This window comes from Camelus bactrianus, chromosome 35 (assembly GCF_048773025.1).
Source record: "Camelus bactrianus isolate YW-2024 breed Bactrian camel chromosome 35, ASM4877302v1, whole genome shotgun sequence".
NCBI classification, from domain to species: domain Eukaryota; kingdom Metazoa; phylum Chordata; class Mammalia; order Artiodactyla; family Camelidae; genus Camelus; species Camelus bactrianus.
In genome coordinates this window covers 17,076,371-17,095,840 of record NC_133573.1, presented here as the reverse complement: position 1 = coordinate 17,095,840, position 19,470 = coordinate 17,076,371, and the positions used below count along the sequence as shown (strand labels likewise).

The following is a 19,470-nucleotide window of genomic DNA, read 5'->3' as shown; positions in this document are numbered from 1 at the left end:
AACATAAAGAAGCAACCACAGCGGGATGGTAGGAGGGGTGCACTCACAATAAAATCAGGCCCCATACCCCCAAGGTGGGCTCCCCAGCCCAGGGCTCCGGCATTTGGAAGAGGAGACCCCAGGACATCTGATTTTGAAGGCCAGTGGGGCTTAAATCCAAGATCCCCACAGGGCTGGGGGAAACAGAGATTTCACTCTCTTGGGAAGCATACACAGAATCTCACCTACGCCAGGTCCAGGGGCAGAGGGAGTGATTTCATAGGAACCTGGGACTTACCTACCTGCTGGTTTTTGGAGGGTCTTCTCAGGAGGTAGGGGATAGCAGTGGCTCACTGAGGGGACATAAAATCTGGTGGCAGGCATTCCAGGAGTGTTCATCTACATAAGCTTTCCTGGAAGCTGACATCTTGATTGGATCATTGGCACAAACACCTAGCCCCACCCAACAGGCTGTAGGTTTAAGGGCTGGGAAGCCTCAGGCCGAGCAACATACTGGGTGTGAACACAGTCCCACCCATCAGCAGACTTCCTGAGTCACAAACATCTCTAGACGTGGCCCTACCCACCAGAGGTCCAGGACCAGGCTTCACCCAGCAGTGGGCAGGCACCGACTCCTCCTGCCAGGAAAACTGCACAAGCATCTTGCCCAGCCTCATCCACCAGGGGGCAGATACCAGAAATAAGAAAACAACAATCTCAAAGCCTTTGGAAGGAATCCACAAACACAGGCCAGACTCTACCCTGGGACCGGCTGGACCCCAGCCCTTGGGTGACAAGAGAGTGTACTGCTGGGACACATAGGACATCTCCCACAGAGGGCCACCTCTCCAAGGTCGAGAAATGTAACTAACCTACCTTAAAATACAAATGGAAAGACAGACAATATGAGGCAGGGGAGGAATATCTCCCAGGCCCAGGCACAAGATAAAATCCCAGAAAAAGAAAGTGATAAGGAGATAGGCAATTTATTTTGGCAATTTATTTGAGAAAAGAGTTTAAAGTAATGATGGTGAAGATGTTTAGAGAACTCAAGAGAAGTACAAATGCACTGAGTGAAGTTTTTAGCAGAATTGGAAAATATAAAGAATACTTAAACATTATTGAAGAATAAAATTACTGAAATGAATAACACACTAGAAGGAACCAAGAATAGACTAAATGATGTAAAGATCAGTTACCTAGAAGACAGATTATTAGAAATCACTACTGCAGAACAGAAAAAAGAATCAAAAGAAATGAGGATGGTTTAAGAGAACTCTGGGACAACATGAAGATCACTAATGTTTACATTATAGGGGTCCCAGAAAGAGAAGAAAAGGCCTGAGAAAAATTTTGAAGAGATAAATAACCAAAAACTTCCCCAACTTGGGAAAGAAAATAGTCACCCAAGTCCAGGAAGTACAGAGAGTTCCACAAAGGATCAGTCCAAAGAGGAACACACCAAGGCACATAGTCATCAACTTGACCAAAATTAAAGATAAGCAGAAAGTATTAAAATCAGAAAGAGAAAAGCAACAAATAACATACAAGGGAACTCCCATAAGGTTATCAGTTGGTTTTTCAGTAGAAACTCTGCAGGCCAGAAAGGAATGGCATGATACATTAAATGTGATGAAAAGGAAAAACTTACAACCAAGAATACTCTGCCCAGCAAGGATCTAGTTCAGATTTGCTGGAGAAATCAAAAGCTTCACAGATAAACAAAAGCCCAAAGAATTCAGCACCACCAAACCAGCTTTACAACAAATGTTAAAGGAACCTCTCTAGTCAAAGCACAAGAACAAAGAGGGGAAAAAAAGACCTACAATAAATTGCTTTGGCAATTCAGGGTCTTTTGTCGTTCCATGTAAATTTTGGAATTGTTCTAGTTCTGTGAAAAATGTCATGAGTATTTTGACACGGTTGCGTTGGATCTGTAGATTGCTTAGAGTAGTACGGCCATTTTGATAATGTGGATTCTTCCAATCCAAGAGCACAAGATATCTTTCCATTTCTTTGTATCATCTTCAGAGGTCCTTCATCAATGTTTTATAATTTTCAGAGTATAAGTAACATCCTCCATTAAGTTTATTTATAAAGTTGTTTTTGATGCAAAGGAAATGTTTATAACAGTTATAAAATTCTGGTTTTTGAAGTTAAAAAGTGAATGAAGGGCTGCAAATGGCATAATATCCTTTTTTATGGATGAGTTGTATTCCATTATATATATATGCTGCATCTTCTTTATCCATTCATCTATTGATGTGCACTTAGGATGCTTCCATATCTTGGCAATTATAAATAATATTGCTGTTAATAGTAAGGTGTATGTACCTTTTTGAATTAATGTTTTTGTTTTTCTCAGATATATGCCCAATAGTGGAATTGCTGGGCCATATGGTGGTTCTATTTTTAGGTTTTTGAGAAACCTCCATATTGCTTTCCATAGTGGCTGCACCCATTTACATTCCCACCAACAGTGTACAAGGGTTCCGTTTCCTCTACATCCTTGCCAACATCTGTTACTTGTGTTCTTATTGATGATGGCTCTTCTGACAGATGTGAGATGATAATCTCATTGTGATTCTGATTTGCATTTCCCTGATACTTGTGATGTTGAGCAACTTTTCCTATTCCTGTTGGCCATCTGCGTTTCCTTTTAGAAAAATGTCTGTTCAATTCTTCTGCCCACATTTTAAATAGGTTGTTTGTTTGCTTTTTAATTGAAGTACAGTTGATTTAAAATGCTGTATTAACTTCTGGTGACAGCATGGATGAACTAGGAGGGCCTTATGCTAAGTGAAATAAGTCAGACAGAGAAAGACAAATATTTAATATATCATTTACATGTGGAAACTAAAAAAATACAACAAACTAGTGACTACAACAAAAAAGAAACCTTCTCACAGATGTAAAGAAGGATCCAGTGGTTATCAGTGGGGAGAAAGGAAGGGGGAGGGGCAAGATGGAGGTGAAGGATTAAGAGATATAAACTATCAGGTATAAAATAAGCTACAAGGATGTATTGTACAACATGGGGAATATAACCAATATTTTGTAATAACTATAAATGGAGTATAACCTTAAAAAATTGTGAATCGCTACATTATATACCTGTAACATATAATATACATCAACTGTAGTTCAATTTAAAAATGATATTTTAAATACATAAAGAAATATTGTACTATTTCAGTGTAAGTCACTTTTAATGCAAATATATAGGTTGCAAGACAAAAATATTAAGAATAATGATAACCACAGAAATATGGTAATGTATGCACAATATGAAAAGAAACTCTCATAAAGTGCCAGAGGGTAAAGGTGTAGAGCTTTTGTTTGTGACTGAAGTTAAGTCGTTAACAGCTTAAAAAAAAAAACAAAACTGTTCTAACTATAAGAGTTCCAATGCAAGCCTTGTGGTAACCACAAAGATAAACTTATAGTAGATACACAATAAAGAGAAAAGACAAAACATACCACCACAAAAAATCATAAAACCACAAAGAAAAACATCAAGAGAAGAAGGAATAAGAGAACTACAAAACAGACAGAGTTCATAAATAGGCAACAGTATGTCTGTACCTATCAATAATCACTTTAAATATAAATAAATCAAAATTATCAGTCAAAAAAGATATAGAGTGGCTAAATGAATCTATAAAAGCCTCACTTTAGATTTAAGGACAGAGGGTGAAAATTAAGGGATGGGAAAAGGTATTTCATGCAAATGATAATCAAAAGAGCAGAGGAACTATACTTACATCCAACAGAACAGACTTTAAGTCAAAAACTCACTAGATAGATAAACAAGTTTATACTATATAGCACAGGGAACTGTATTCGGTATCTTTTCAGCTTATGGAGAAAAAAGAATGAAAATGAATATACATATATTCATGTATGACTGAAGCATTGTGCTGTACACCAGAAATTGACACAACATTGTAAACTGACTCTATTTCAATTTTTTAAAAAGTTAAAAAAAATTCACTAGAGGCAAAGTTTATTATATAATGATAAAGGAGTAAATTCAAAAGGAAGATATAACAATTATAAAGATATATGCACCCATCAATGAGGCACTTAAATATATAAAGCAAAGTATACATAGACCTGAAGAGAGAAACTGACAGCACCTTTGTCCAAAAATATTTCATGACACTTTCAGGAAAAAAAAAAGTATAGAATGTACTTATCTCAACACAATAAAGGCCATATGTGCAAAACCCACAGCTAACATCATACTCATTGGTGAAAAAAATTTTTTTCCTCTATAATCTATAACAACACCTGTTGAGATGGCTTTTATATATATATATATATATATATATATATATAAAAGATAAGAGTTGGTGAGGATGGATATGGAGAAACTGGAATCTTTGTTGTATACTTTAGGTGGGAATGTAAAATGGTATAGCCGATACGGAAAATAGTGAAGCTTTCTCAAAATATTAGAAATAGAAATACCATAAGATCCAGCAATCTCACTTCTGGGTATATACCCAAAGGAAATAAAATCATCTTAGAGAGCTATCTGTATGTCCACATTCACTGCAACCTTATTCACAGCAGCCAAGAAACGAAAATAATTCAAATGTCCAGCAAATAAATGGACATGGAAATTGTGGTATATACATACAATGGAATTATTATTCTGCTTTAAAAAAGGAAATCCTACTCTTTGCAACAACCTAGAAGACATGGTAAGTGAAATAAGTCAGTCACAGAAGGACAAATACTGTGTGATTTCTCTTATATGAGAAATTGAAAATAGTCAAACGTAGAGTAGACAATATAATGGTGGTTACCAAGAGATGGAGGGAGACATGGGGAGTTGTTGTTTAATGGGTATCAAGTCAGTTATACAAGATGTGTAAGTTCCAGAGATTCACTGTAAAACATTGTGCTGATAGTTAATAATAAAGTAGTGTGCATTTAAAAATTTGTTAAGAGGGTGAATCTCATGTTAAGCATCCTTACCACAAAAACAAAAGGGACACATGGAAACTTTTGGAGGTGACGGATATGTTTATTATCTTGATTGTGGTGATGGTATATACACGCATCCAAACTCACAAAATGGTATACTTTAATTATGTGTACCAATTCTTACTTCAATAGCTGAGGAAAAAATTTTGCTCCATAACACGGAAATGACTCAAGCCTATATCTAATTCTCCAGTTGCAGTATTAGCCCTTATCTCTTCTTACAGTACTTAATGCCTTATGAAATTCTACCTCATGTGGTTTTAAATGCACGTTTTATTTCCTTACACATTTGTGACCTCCTTAAAGGCAGTGACAGTATCCTGCTGTGTTGGAGGGACCCCAATTCCACCCACAGGTTTGATGATTCACTAGGAAGACTCACAGGGCTCAGCATACTGTACTCATGGCTATAATTTACTACACCAAAAGGACCTGAAGCAAAACCAGCAAAGGGGAAAAGCAGGTGGGGGAAGTCCTGGGGAAACCTGGTACACGCTTCTAAGAGTCCTCTGTCCAGAGTCACACAGGACCTGTTTAATTCCCCCAGCAACAAGTTGTGACAATGCGTGTGAAATGTTGCACCAAGAAAGCTCATTAGACTTAGTGCCTGGGGCTTTTATTGGGAGCTAATCATGTAGGAACTCTTTACCTGTATGCCCCCGAATTCCACACTCTCAGAAAGCAAGCAGGTGTTCAGTATTAAACCACATCATTTGTGCAAATAGTTTAGGCCTAGTGAGTCACTCTTACCAGTTCTGGAAATACTGGGAAGCCTCCCCAAATCCAAATTCCCAAATGCCAGCCAAGGGCCAACATTGTAAACAGGACTTCCAAAAGATGTAGTCAGGCCTGCTATGCCAACATTTTTCTGTCCACTTAGTCATTGTTAGAACCCACTGGTGCTCAAGTATCTGCTGAATTCCATTTTCAACTTTAGGCTATTGCTAAAATGAGACAATGGGAATCAAAGAAATAAAATTTCATACATACAAAGAACTATGTTTACATCTTTTTTTAACTTTTTTTATTGAGTTATAGTCATTTTACAATGTGTCAAATTCCAGTGTAGAGCACAATTTTTCAGTTATACATGAACATACATATATTCATTGTCATATTTTTTTTTGCTGTGAGCTACTGTAAGATCTTGTAAATATTTCCCTGTGCTATACAGTATAATCTTGTTTATCAATTCTACATTTTTAAATTCCAGTCTGTCCCTTCCCACTCCCCACTCCCTTGGCAACCACAAGTTTGTACTCTGTGTCTATGAGTCTGTTTCTGTTTTGTATTTATGGTTTTTTTTTTTTTTTTTTTTAGATTCCACATATGAGCGGTATCATATGGTATTTTTCTTTCTCTTTTTGGCTTACTTCACTTAGAATGACATTCTCCAGGAAAATCCATGTTGCTGCAAATGGCATTATGTTGTTGGTTTTTATGGCTGAATAGTATTCCATTGTATAAATATACCACATCTTCTTCTTCCTGTTTGTTTACATCTTAAAATTGTCTGCATGTGTTTTTAAAAACTGTCTTGACACTTAATGTGACTGATGTTTTTTTTCCCCCCTATATTACTTAAGCTTGGACAAACCAATTTCACAATAACAGCTAGTTAACCACTGTAAGAAATACAGAAGTAAACAAAATATAGTTGGGTTAAATCACCACCACAGAGGTAATGGCCCAGGTATGACTTCTATTTTTAACATCTCTTTGGGATCTGACTTAAGGTATTTAAATTAGCCTATATCACATTCCTCTGTAGTGATAAAAATACTCTAAACATATCACATGTTATAGTCAGTATCAGACTGCTAAGTTCATTCAGACTAGTGACAAATCTATTATGTCAATAATAAAAACTTTGACTTGACAACTCTGCTGGTAGAATCCAGGCCTGGTGATGCTAACGGATGTTTTGGTAAAAGCCTGGAGTGGGCTGATGTCAGCCCCCATGCTTCATCACAGAGATGCCAGAATAACTTTCATTGTGGTACCCCATGGCCCTAAAATGATGCTCAAGGTAAGAGGCCTGTCTTGAGAACAGAAGAAAGTGGCTTGACAGCCAACACAATCCCCTTTACCATTTTTTTGTTGTTGTTGTTCTGGAAGCTGCAAACTATGAAATCCTACCTAGGTTACTTCTTCAATAGACTCTATCCTGTACTTTGAAGAACTCACATAGGCTGTAAGGAAACCATTCATGCTCTTTGATGTTAATTCTTCCATGTGTTCAGGAACATAATCTATGAAATCTATTTACCTTCACAGCTCCTGACTATGATGGGAATGATGGGGTGAGCCAGTCACTGGAGGGGGGCCAAGATGAGGGGGAGCCTTAGTATCTGGGCTGAGGTTTAAACTGGTTCTACAGGGCAGAGGTCCATAAGATAGGCTGTGCAGATGGACTCTAAGTCTCTCAGAAGCACCTGAAATTATGAGTACTACTCTAGGTGGGAGCATTTTCCTGGGGAGACAATCCATAGCTTTCTTCACCTTTTTAAAGGTGACTGTGACCCAGATTGTTTGTAAAAACTCAGGCCAAGTGTATAAGGAAACTTAAGCCAAAAGAAGGCTGCATATTGTCAGTGTTGTCCAAACCAGTGTGACCACAAGGATCGCCTGAGGTACTTGTTAAATTGCTTGTAATTCTCTCCTCCAGGAAATTAACACTGAATCCTTTAAAAAATCTTAATACACATTATGATTCATTGCTTGTATTTCAAAAAGTAAATTAGAACAAGGTAACAGTTACCCACCAGCATAGCATGTCAGAAATTATGAACATGTTCTGTAACATGCCCATCCTTCAGATTCTGGGGAGATACACCCATTGCTGCTCCTTTGTTGGGCAAATCCAGAATATATTCCACATATTAAGTAAATCAAAATTCTAAAAAATCAGTGTTTTTCAGATGTCATGAAAAACAGTAAATCAGAAGTTGACGGCTCTGTAACATTGCTGCCCAAATAATCTTGTCTGAATCCTAATCCTCAGTTAAACGTCTCGTATAGATTTTTCTGAATTCAATCTCAGCAGCACCACCTACTGATAATTTAAATTCAATACTTTATGTAAATTCTTAGCAATGGTGAATATCAAACAAATAACTGGAAAACACCTAGAATAGGTTTGGCTTTTCACAAGATACGTACTGAGGAAAAAATATGATAGAGGGAAAATTTAGTATTTTTCCAAGTGGTGAATCAAATTGCATTAAATGGTAATGCATGCTTTAATCATGCTATAGATGGAATGCTTATCTCCCAGCAAGACCCACATTGAAATTCTAACCCCCAGTGTGATGGTGTCTGGAGGTGGAGTCTTTGGGAGGTGTTTAGGTCATGAGGGCAGAGCTCTCATGAATGGGATTAGCACCCTTATAAGAGACCCCAAGGAGCAGCCTACCTCCTTCCTTCTGCCATTTGAGGTTACAGTGAGAAGACAGCTATGACCCAGGAAGCAGGCTGTCACAAACTGAATCTGCCAGCAAGTTGACCTTGGACTTCCCAGCTTCTAGAACTGTGAGAAATAAACTTGTTATTTATAAGTCACCCAGAATGTGGTATTCTGTTATAGCACCTTAATGGACTAAGACAAATCCAGATATGTTTCTAGCAGGATGGCCATCCTGCATTTGTCCCCCTACTGCAAGATATAATTGCCATCATTCTGTATTCCAGTTGGGTTCAGCCAACGAGAGGACTGGCAGGAGATCAGAGGGCAGCAGGAGACACCAGGGTACTCACTGTCCTTGTCCATCTGTCCCGCCCACTGTGCCAGTCTAGCTCTCACTGGGGTCCATGCGTTGCTGTGGACACTCGTCCCTTTTGAGTTAGGGGTCGTGACAGTAGAGGATGCCTCAGCATCCTTTGTCCCCTTCGTCTTCAGTAAGTAGTTCTTTACAAAAGCCTGTTCAGTTGACCTCCGGAGTGTAACTCGACTTTCTGGCAGGCCGCTGACAGACACACAGAGCTCTCTGCAAAATTATCTTGCAGGCTGTGAAACTGAATTTCTCATTCACTCAACACTTAAGTAAATACAACGGAAAAAATATTCTTCTAGGTGCAATACAATACAAAGATGAAAGATTCCATCAGTATCCTCAAGATGCTCATAGTAACATACATACAGGGGATTTGGGTTGACTAAAAACTTTTTAGGTAATTGATTCAATATAACTACTTTAATTTCTATATGTAATTTTATTAATCTTAGGTATCAAATAAGTAGGCCATTTGGCCATCATGTCTCCATAGTTCCCTGAAAGAGTCTCACCCGGTTTACCACCAGATTAGAACGGGGCAGTTTAAGCCTAAGTCTTAAATAAGACGCTAGAAACCTGGCACCAATTACTTGAAAATGTGTTTTTACATTCTAATGAGGTATTCTTACAAATGTTTATCTTGGAGTCCTTCCGTGGGATACACACACATACACACAGAGTACAAAATTCTCCCTTAGTGTGAAGAATTTGGAGAGCAGAGACCTGCCTCATTCTCCGAGGTTCCAGAGTTCCCACACGGTACACAGTGAACCAGTGTGTCAATGACAAGCTGATGGGTAAGAGGACAAACTTTACCTAGGTTTGAGCCTGAGCTATGTCACCATCTAACTGGATGACCTTGAGCAAATCACCAAACTCTCAAGGTTCCTCACCTCCAACATCGCCCTAGTTTAAATGAGTTATGTGAAAAGCACTTAAGAGTTCTCATGGAAGAACACCAGTGCTTATTCAAAAAGTAAGATTAAATTGATTGTTTTTAACATTACTTGGAGATACGATAGCTAGAACAGAATTTAAGAGATATAATTCTCTCATTTTACTGATGATCAAACTGAGGACCAGGAAAAGTTAATGCAATAAACCATTATAGAAGACGTGCCTGATCCAGATAACCTCACTCCTAGGAAGATTCACTCACTGGCACACCATGCTTTAGAAACAGAGTAATTCTGTCCGGAAAAAAAAAAAAAAAAAAAAAAAAAAAAACAGATAAATCTGTTGATACAAAATGAACTTGTAAATAACCTATATTTATATTTTGATTTGTAAAGGTATTTAAAATATTTAAATAAATACCTGCTATACTTAGTGCTTCGAAATGTTAATAAACTTTGAAAACTTGGCATACACTCAAGAATCAACCAACTGCAGGACAAATCAAGTTAAAAAAAATCAGTGAAAATAATGGCATGATGACTGTGCCCACTTAACTCAGAAAACAATGTTTTCCTTAATTTCCCTCTTTTCTTTCTCTTTGGAGGGAGAAGGCAGGATCATAGGGTATATAATTTCACAGACTGCATGTAAGCAAAACACGTAATTCTTTGAATCTGAATGTGCTCACAAGCTCCACTGGGACACTTTCTGATCTGGTAAGGGGGGAGAGAGTTTTCTATCCTGGATATCCATAATTCTTATCAATCACTTAAAACCGTATATAAAAGGATTTTTTTAAGTTAGAAATAAATGGTGACTAGTCACTTATTCTCCATCTCTAAATGACTCTGAGAGTCAGTTTTGATATGACTGTTTGGAAAACAAAAACTTGTTGCAGGAGATGATACACTAGGGAACAACGTGAGCAAAATGCAAATTTTGGGTAGCTTATGTGTGACTGTCCAGGAGAAACAGGGAGAAATGCAGAAAACTGCACCCAGCGAAACTGAGCTGCATGGGAACACACATGCGTGCACACGAGCGCCCTCAGTTCGCCGAGGCTGAGTCACACTCACCCAGGTCTGGTGTCACAACCTACCCTCGGACTCCAGCAGCTCCTCCGCCCAACTTTCACCTTCACTCATAAATACAACTCTTCCCACACCTACTTCCACAGGCTCGCTTCAGGTCTTGTTCGAGGTAAAGTGCCATATTTATTATAATGTTCATGTATTTGTAAACCATTTAACATGTAAACCAGTGCTGTTTTTATTAGGTTCCTATCTTTATTCTTAATTATGTCACCGCTGAAGATTTGGAATGCTGTACCTCTAACTGGTTTTCCCCATAAACCCTAAGACCTTTTTATTGTGCAGTTATGCAAAGCACAGTGATTTTTAGAACACATATGTGCATGACAGCAGAATTCACTGTTCTGTTACAAGCTCCAGGTAATCAAAATTATAACAACTCAAGTCTAACATACAGGAGTTATCTGCTAGAAACCACCAACATTCAGGTTTCTCTTAAGTTGATTTCAAACATTCCCTATAGAACTTCACATTTCTCAAACAATAGCCCTTGGAATAGATATCTAGAAAAAAAATAAGTTATACACAGCATCTGTTTAATAAGCTATGAATTACTAGATAAAAAGAATATTTAAAAATATGACTTTCAAAAGATATTACACATAGTAATTCAGATCATGCTATTCAGTTTAATGATGCTGACCTCTTGGTCAAAAAGTGGAAAATACCACTTCAGGGGTTTTAATCTCAAATGTTTTTGACAAAACTGTCAGAACATATTACATAAACTCAGTTCTTTTAGCTATTAATCTTCCTTCTTTGCTTAATTTTTAAGAATAATTTCCCTCACCATTGCAAATTCAACATACATAAAACATTTGGTATAAACTGGACACTTACTCAGTTTTAATTCTCCAATGAAAGCATAAACAGATCATGTTCCAGTAAGTATTCTTTAGCAAATGGAAACCGGGCTTTTTTTTTTTTTTTTTTTTTTTTTGGTTTTTCAAATAGAAAAATCAGCATAGTTAACTACATAGAAACGCTGGGTGAGAATTAAAATAAAAACAGAATTTTGCTCCTATCAGGCTAAAAACCTTAAGGAAATTACTCATTTTCAAATTCATGAAAGGCATGTAGAGAAGAAATACTCCTTAGTTTAAAGGGCCTAAACAAAAGCACAATAATTTAACTTGCAGCCTAATAAAATTCCATTCCAGATACTAGAAGTCTTCTTATTTCAAATACATATTTAACTTAACCTGAAGGGAATCCATTGGCCTGCCTGCTCCCCCTTCAAGTAAATTAATATTTGGCAATCATATGAATGAAATAAAATTATACTGATATTAAATATTGGTATCAAAACATTTCACTAACACCAATTATAATCTAAGTAATCTTTTAAAAAGAAAAAAAACTGTATAAACACAAAATTGACTTTTACTATGACATTAAGATAAAGAACTTTAGCTGTTTGGTTTGCTTGTTTGTTTGCTTTGGTAAAACCCAAGCAGTATTCATTCCTGGAATTATTCTTGAAAAAATTAACATGAGACAGCAAAAACGATTCTAAAAAGGCAGTGACTGTTCCTGCTTACAAAGGGAGACTATAACACAACTAGTGATAACTGGAAATTTTGTTTCCCCCCCATAAAAAGGCTTATCTATTTTATTTAATACTTGATATAAGCCTTTTTATCAGATTCCATGAAACAGCATAGATTTAGAAAAGAATTTTTTAAATGCTAGCAGGATATCTAATTGCCTAAAGTGCAAACAAGAAAACTAAAAAAAAAATTTATTTTATTCTTAGAATCATTTTATACAACTATATAAAAGAATGGACATATGCAACTGACCGACAGACAAGAAGAAAAGTTGATTAGAAAAAAACCAACCTTTCTTAAATGGCTAATGTTGATGTACATTAATAACTTGCATTCATAGAGTATATTAAGACATTTTTCTAGGCCAAATAGTTGTGATGTAAAAAAAAAAGTCACTAACTTTGTACCTTATTTAGAATATTAGAAGACGACTCAGATAGCATCAAAGATGGAAACCACCAGCTTACACAGTTCTCTAAACTCAGGCAGTCTGCCTACTTAGTAAATGAAAAAGCTAAAGGATGGCAAGCATAGAACGTTGCTCCATCACCACATTCACATCAGTAAGACCAAGGGGAACCATGCTATTCTGCCTACGAGAATGTCAAGAATGGTTAAATTCCATACCGTCCGATGCTACCTCTTTCCTTCAGTTGGAGGCAATATACAAAAACAGTATATGCTTCAAAGCCATAATTATTTAAATTTTTCCCCCAAATCAGCACCAATGAAAGTGGAAGTACTATCAAGTGAAAAGTGTTTCTACTTAGAGGGAAGATGTTCCTGGTGGGGTCACTCAAATAGAAACCAAAGGCTGAGGAGTTTGCTAATGGAAATAAGGGATCCTCAGATTGCTCTGCAGGAAGTTTATTGTTAAGACCATGTGCTAGGAATCATGCTTCCAACTGTCAGTACCTCCTCCTTCTCTAAGCTATGAAGTAACTTCAGTGGCACACATGGTTATTCAGGCTGAATGGCAGGGAGGCTGAGGATCTGAAGCACAGAATTTCTGCTGGTTTCAAAGGGTCATGTAGTTACACTAACACTACAATCTGGAAATAAGTAGAAGGCCCAGAGAGATGCATAGAACTGCCCAAGATCATATATTGAGCAAGATATTCTTTTGACAAAAGATACATCTGGGTTAAAATCTGAATTCCTAGGGCAATGAACTGAAATTTCCACTTCACAGCAGAATAGAAGGCCAATAAACTCCTATAATATAATTTAGTTCTTATTCTTCTCTTCAACCAAAAGTATAACATCAATTATTAAAAAAAAAAAAGCCCATAAGGTCAAAAACTGACACACTATACGATGCAAAGACTAAAACCGTTTGTTTCATCCTGTGCCATCGACCATTTATAGAAATGGACTTGTTATAATAAAGCCTCTTTGGTAAATATTAAGTGAATTTACCTCTATTCTTCATTACAACTTCTTTAGTCATGTTTCACAACTCCTTGAGTGTTATCGCTATATTTTCACATTATGGAATATCAAAGATACATATTGAAACTTTTTTTTTCCTTTGAAGAAAAAAACAAATCCCAAAACCAGCATATAGGTGTTTTTTTCTGTATTTTTAACTCTGAGGAAAATAATTACACCATATGGATGTTTCATATTTGATATCCTAAATGCCTAACAGAAAATATTACGTATAATTAACCAAAAACATTCTCAATTGTTTATATATTTTCTCTCTTTTTAAAGTAACAAGATATGTAATTATCCTCCACTTAAGAAACTTCATATCTCTTGCCACAGAAACAATAGATTACAAGCATTTACTCTGTTTTTTAAAAAGCCACCAACCAACTGAAATATTGTAAGGGATTAAGCCAGCTACTTAACAACCTGATGGTGTACATTACTGTAATTTGCATGTGTTTCTAACTTGACTGATTATTAATTTTTAATCAGCCCGATTCCAATTTGATAACCAATTTCAGGAAAGTAAGTAAAAACTAGTACTTTTAAAAAGAAAGGACTTCCCTTCCTCATGAGTGATTTCAATATCTTAAAAGATATGACTATAAGAGAAGTCTTTTATGAGTTTATAATGAGAAGTCTTTTAAAACAAACATGCCAAGATGTACACCTCCCAAAACAAAGTCCTATGATTCTTTGCTACGTTTCTATAATACCTAAAAGCCATCCAGAATGAATCAGGTAGATGAACAAGCTTGAGAGAAGTTGATTTTGGTTTGAATGAGGGAAAGGGGGAGCTAATTATTTTTATCAAGGGCACAAACTTTCCTCAGTGACTGTAAATGCAATTTGAAATGAAGAACACAAAGCTGTACTGAGCTATGGTAGCATCAATGGCCTGAGCATACAGTCTCTTATACAGAATAACCGCAGTTTAAGGCTAACAATGTTCATTTATACATAGTTTTCTGATATGAGCTTGAAAAATTTAGATTCATTACTTTTAACCATAAGTCATATAGTTCTGACTGAATGTGGGAAATGCTATGAGACAACTGGTGTTGATCTGTAAAAAGGCAGTATCATGGAGGAAAAAAGAAGAGATTAATCTGGATTAATAGAGAATAAAGGGACATAAAAACTGTGGTGTATGTTCCTGGATTTTTAAAAAACTATGCCTTCAAATGACAGTCTGGGGGTGTTTGGTAACAATAATAATACAGAATTATGTGACAAAGCTTTAGGTTGTGCAGGAGAATGTACTTATCCTTACAAAATACATGACAAAATGACTAGGTGTATAGTTTAGTTAAAAGTCTATAACTTTGTCTATTCATACAAAAAGTCTATGTGTATATACCCATAAAAACACAACTATACACAAACATGTATAAACAGACACATGTATAAACATACATAAAGAGATAAAGCAAATGCAACAAAATGTTAATGGTTAGTGAATCTATATGAAGAATACTCAGGTGTTCAATATATTATTTCAGTCTTTCCTGTAAGTCTGAAAATTCAACATAGAAAGTTGCTAGGAAAAGCACCACTTGTAGTATCAGACACTGACCACAAAGGGCCAACTTAGCAACATCCTGCTCTCTCTGTTTAATCTTAACCTCTAGGGCAGTGGTCTCCAAATTGGGTATACACATTCTAGGGCATTGACTGAAAGACCTAGAGATCTGAGAAGAAAATATTAGAATTTCTATTAATAATTTTTTCTCTTACCCTTTTAATAAAGATTTCTACTTTTGGTGTGTTTCACAAGGTACTATATTACTAAAGTAATATAGTATATAATATACTATAATAATATAGTGTATTATTACAGAACTTATACAATTTGTAGATACATAGACATACATATTTTTGAGGCTATAAACTCAAAAATATTTGCTACTGATGAGGGTACCTGATCAAAAAATCTGAATATATTCTTTTCTAAAATAGACATAACTTTTTTTTTTTAAGTCTCTGAACACCAAAAGATCTTGAGAACCAGTCTCTCGCTTTTATACAGAGGCCTGCTGACACTCAATAATTTAATATGCAATCCTTGTAAGAAACTGAGTCTAAAAGCAGCAGCAGACAGACAATAACAGTAGTGAGAAGTAAAAACATGAAGCTAGAGTGTGAAACAATCAGCAAAGTACATCATGACCACAAGTTATCTCCAACAAAATGTTAAATTTTGTTCAACAAGAAAATCTAGTATTTTAAATATGGAGATTTAAAATGCTGTAGAATATTATGAGGAAAAAAATATTGAAGGTAGGAAAACTTGAGGGAGAAGAGTCACTAAGCAGTACAATTTCAAAAGAAGACCATACTAAAAAAGAATGCATAAAACTCAAGGTGGCTTTGCTCAAAAACCAGGGGGGCATGTCATTATCAGTAGCTCAGAAAATAATGTGGACATTTGACCAGAACACTTAATTGAACCATGATTCTAAAAGATAACTAAACATAAGGTCTTTGAGAAAACATTTAGGTAAGTTCCTTCTATATATTTATCTAAGCATTTATCAACAATGAAAATAATTTTTAAAAATAGAAAATGACATGAGTGAAATACGTAAACTATAACTGTTATTAAATATTTAAAGAGTGATATAGCAGGAAACCATAATTACTAGTACAGTTGGTAAGATGAGAAAAAGAAAACAGTGATTTTAATGTATTAAAGAAATGAAAATTTGACCAACTATACCAATGGATTTCATTTAGAAAATACTTAGCTTTTGAGGTTGCATAGTTTACCATACAGGACTCTAATTTATCTTTTATAAACTTGAAGCTTGGAACTAGAGATATTTTTATGATGAATTATACATATGTCATATATTAAAACTGTATCAAAGAATGTTAGTGGTCTACTAAGTAAGCATTTTAAATTAAAAATTAAGAGTTATAGAAACAAAAGTTCTAGTAATTTTTAATATAGAGTAGGGAATCTCTTGAGCACATAAAAAGGTTCCTCAGTGAGAAGGAGAGACAGGTAACAGTGAAGGAGGACCCCAGTTAGAAAAGCCTGTACCATTACATAAGGACATACTACATACTACCCCCAGTACGTAAGTTTAGGGAACTGATATATTATCCAACTGACTATGAGGTTTGTTGGCTATTTATGCTAGATAGTAATTGGGCTGAATTATTCCATTTAGATGTCACTGGTTTATGTATATACAAAAATTATAAAGGAAATAAACTGAAAAGCAAAATTTGCTTTAAATCATCTTATACTTAGTTAATTTAATAAATAATTCTGTTCCCTTTAAAGAGGGACAGCTATCTTTTAAAGACAGATTTTATGAAAGCACAACACAGACATTGGTTGCAGAACAAAACCACTGTGCTCTTAACTGGTCCTTTTCCCATTTCTGACCTTCCCATGTCATCTGAAGGACGGAAAACCCACTGGTTCCTTTTCAGTGGAATTTTTCCATCTGGTATTTTTATACCTAATAAATGAAAACTGCATACTAATATAGCATCAGTTTTAGGTATTCATCATTTGAATCTTTATAAAAGCCTAGTAATGTGAATAGATTAAGAAAACTGCATATGCACTGTAATATGGGCAGCCTTTTTTGACTTCATCATTCTTTGACTTCTACAGGGCAGAACACATCCTAGAGAATATGTCATTGATCTTAGAGCATGAAGTGTATCACAATAAAATGGGAAAATGATACATCTGCCATTGGGCAAATTTACAAATTTATCAAAAGATAGAGAAAAACAACATAACTTGAGAAAAAGTGTATCACTCAAACTAGAATATTCAAATTGGAATGGAAAAGACTACAATCATTTGACAATGTTTATCAAAAACAACATATTAAAAAAATTTTAATGTAAGGTTTGAATTCAAATCTTAAAATTACTATTTGAGGGCAACATACCCTAAACTCAGGAAAACACAACACTAGGGTGAGACATATAAGTTGAAGATGGTGCTTTAAATTGAACCTACCTTGCCAAACATGGAATCATTTGCCAAAAAGGAAAGAAACTACCTGATCACAACAGTCTCAGAAAATACAAATTAAACCTTCATTTATGATGTGAAATCTGTTAATAAATCAATCCATCTAATATGATGCTCATCTCAGTTTTTCAGTTGTTTAAATAATGGTGTTAAGTAATAGTATAGCACAACTAGGGAAATTATAAATATTTAAGAAGATTAAAATGTCAGTAGGAAACACATTTCACATGGATTAAAAGAAAAGCATTCATTCAAAAATACTGAATAAGAAGTCAAAATAATTCTATTTAGAACTTTAAAAGAGAAAGACAGCGGCCCAAAAATCCAGTTGGAAAGATAAGAATAAATATACAAACTGTTAAGCAAAGCCAGGAATATAGATTACTTTGAAACATCTACGTACATCCATTTTAATGAAGAATTAAAAGATACAATGTGTTAAAGACATATTTAAAAGACTAAGACAGATAAGTCAAATTTTGTTTATATCCTAAATAATTACAAGACACTGAAAATGTAGTGTAATTCACGTTTTCTTTCCAGTTGAAAAACTTCTATCCATTGCCTCTATCTTTGGTGTCACTGCCACCAATAAACACAGTATACAGCTTAGAAACCCAATTACTACCTTCAACTAGGAAAAAGTAAATCAACATTATTTCTTCAAAAGTAAGATAAAAAGCATGTGGTCCCACTTACTTTTGTCTCATGGTCCCATGATACTCTGAAACATCATGCCTACATGTAGAAGTTTAAAAGGGAATAATATAATCATTTGCTATAATTGCACCAAAAATTTAGCTACTGTACACTGGTGTGATGACAGCTAGTCGTATGCAGAGGCTACAGGACGACATGATACACAGGAAGTGTCAGTTTAATGGGAAACTGAAACAGGAACAATATGACGGCTGCATGTCAATATGCTACAGCTTTGTCCTCTTGCAGTTTAAAAGGATAGTGTAATTACCTCAGATTTACACAAAACATCATGAAACATGGTAGTTGTTCATGATTAAAATAAAATAGCAATGTAAATTAACTTAACAGTTAAATATATTCACATGATCACCACTGTGAGTCAAAATGGCCACTAGTGAAGTTACATAGCAATATATATGTACATAACATTTGCCACAACAGTGTTTGTAGGTTCAACTTTTTGCAGACCAGATAATTTCACGAGACAAATAATCCTGCATCAATTCTTTCATATCATGAAAGGAATTAAACGTTGTAAGTAGTTTCATTCCTCTGGGGGAAGGGTAGGGGGAGGGGGGAGACCCTCTAAAACGTCAGTGCACATCGAAGAGAGTTCTACCTTCTTGAATATTGGAACTTGTTGACCAAGATTCGACTCTTATAAGCTGAGGATAAACAAATCTTAGGATATTAAAGGATCTCATAGCATTGTCATCGGCATTTAGCAGGTATTTGCCACAAAGAGGAATCCCAAGTCCTACAGCAGAGCCTTCTGAGAATATGGTTGCTGTGGCGGGGGTGGCTGCTGACTGCCTCCTGGCTGAGACAGCACGGATGTTAAATTATAGTTTGGCACCTGGGATATGTTAGTTCCCGCATTCTGGTACAGAGTGACATCGGTGGCAGCAGCCGCAGCAGCAGGAGGAGGACTATACACTGCAGTCTGGCTGGGATAGGTACCTCCTTGAACAGAACTGACCATGGCACTGTGGAGGGGGAAAAAAAACTCAGTTAGGTAACTGTTGACTCACATAGCCATTTAGAGA

General features: G+C 35.7%; 1 protein-coding gene across 2 annotated transcripts in view; it reads right to left on the bottom strand.

Moving 5' to 3' along the window:
* Positions 1–2,793: 2,793 nt before the first annotated feature.
* Positions 2,794–19,470, bottom strand: part of STAM (signal transducing adaptor molecule) — a 69,610-nt gene continuing 52,933 nt past the window's right edge. Inside the window, exon 14 of one of the 2 annotated variants that reach the window (XM_074358334.1) lies at positions 2,794–19,410. In XM_074358334.1, coding sequence (XP_074214435.1) covers positions 19,182–19,410 — 229 coding nt within the window. In that variant the 3' untranslated portion in view covers positions 2,794–19,181. The remainder of the gene's footprint in view (positions 19,411–19,470) is intronic. The other variant, XR_012504272.1, reaches the window with a different exon arrangement.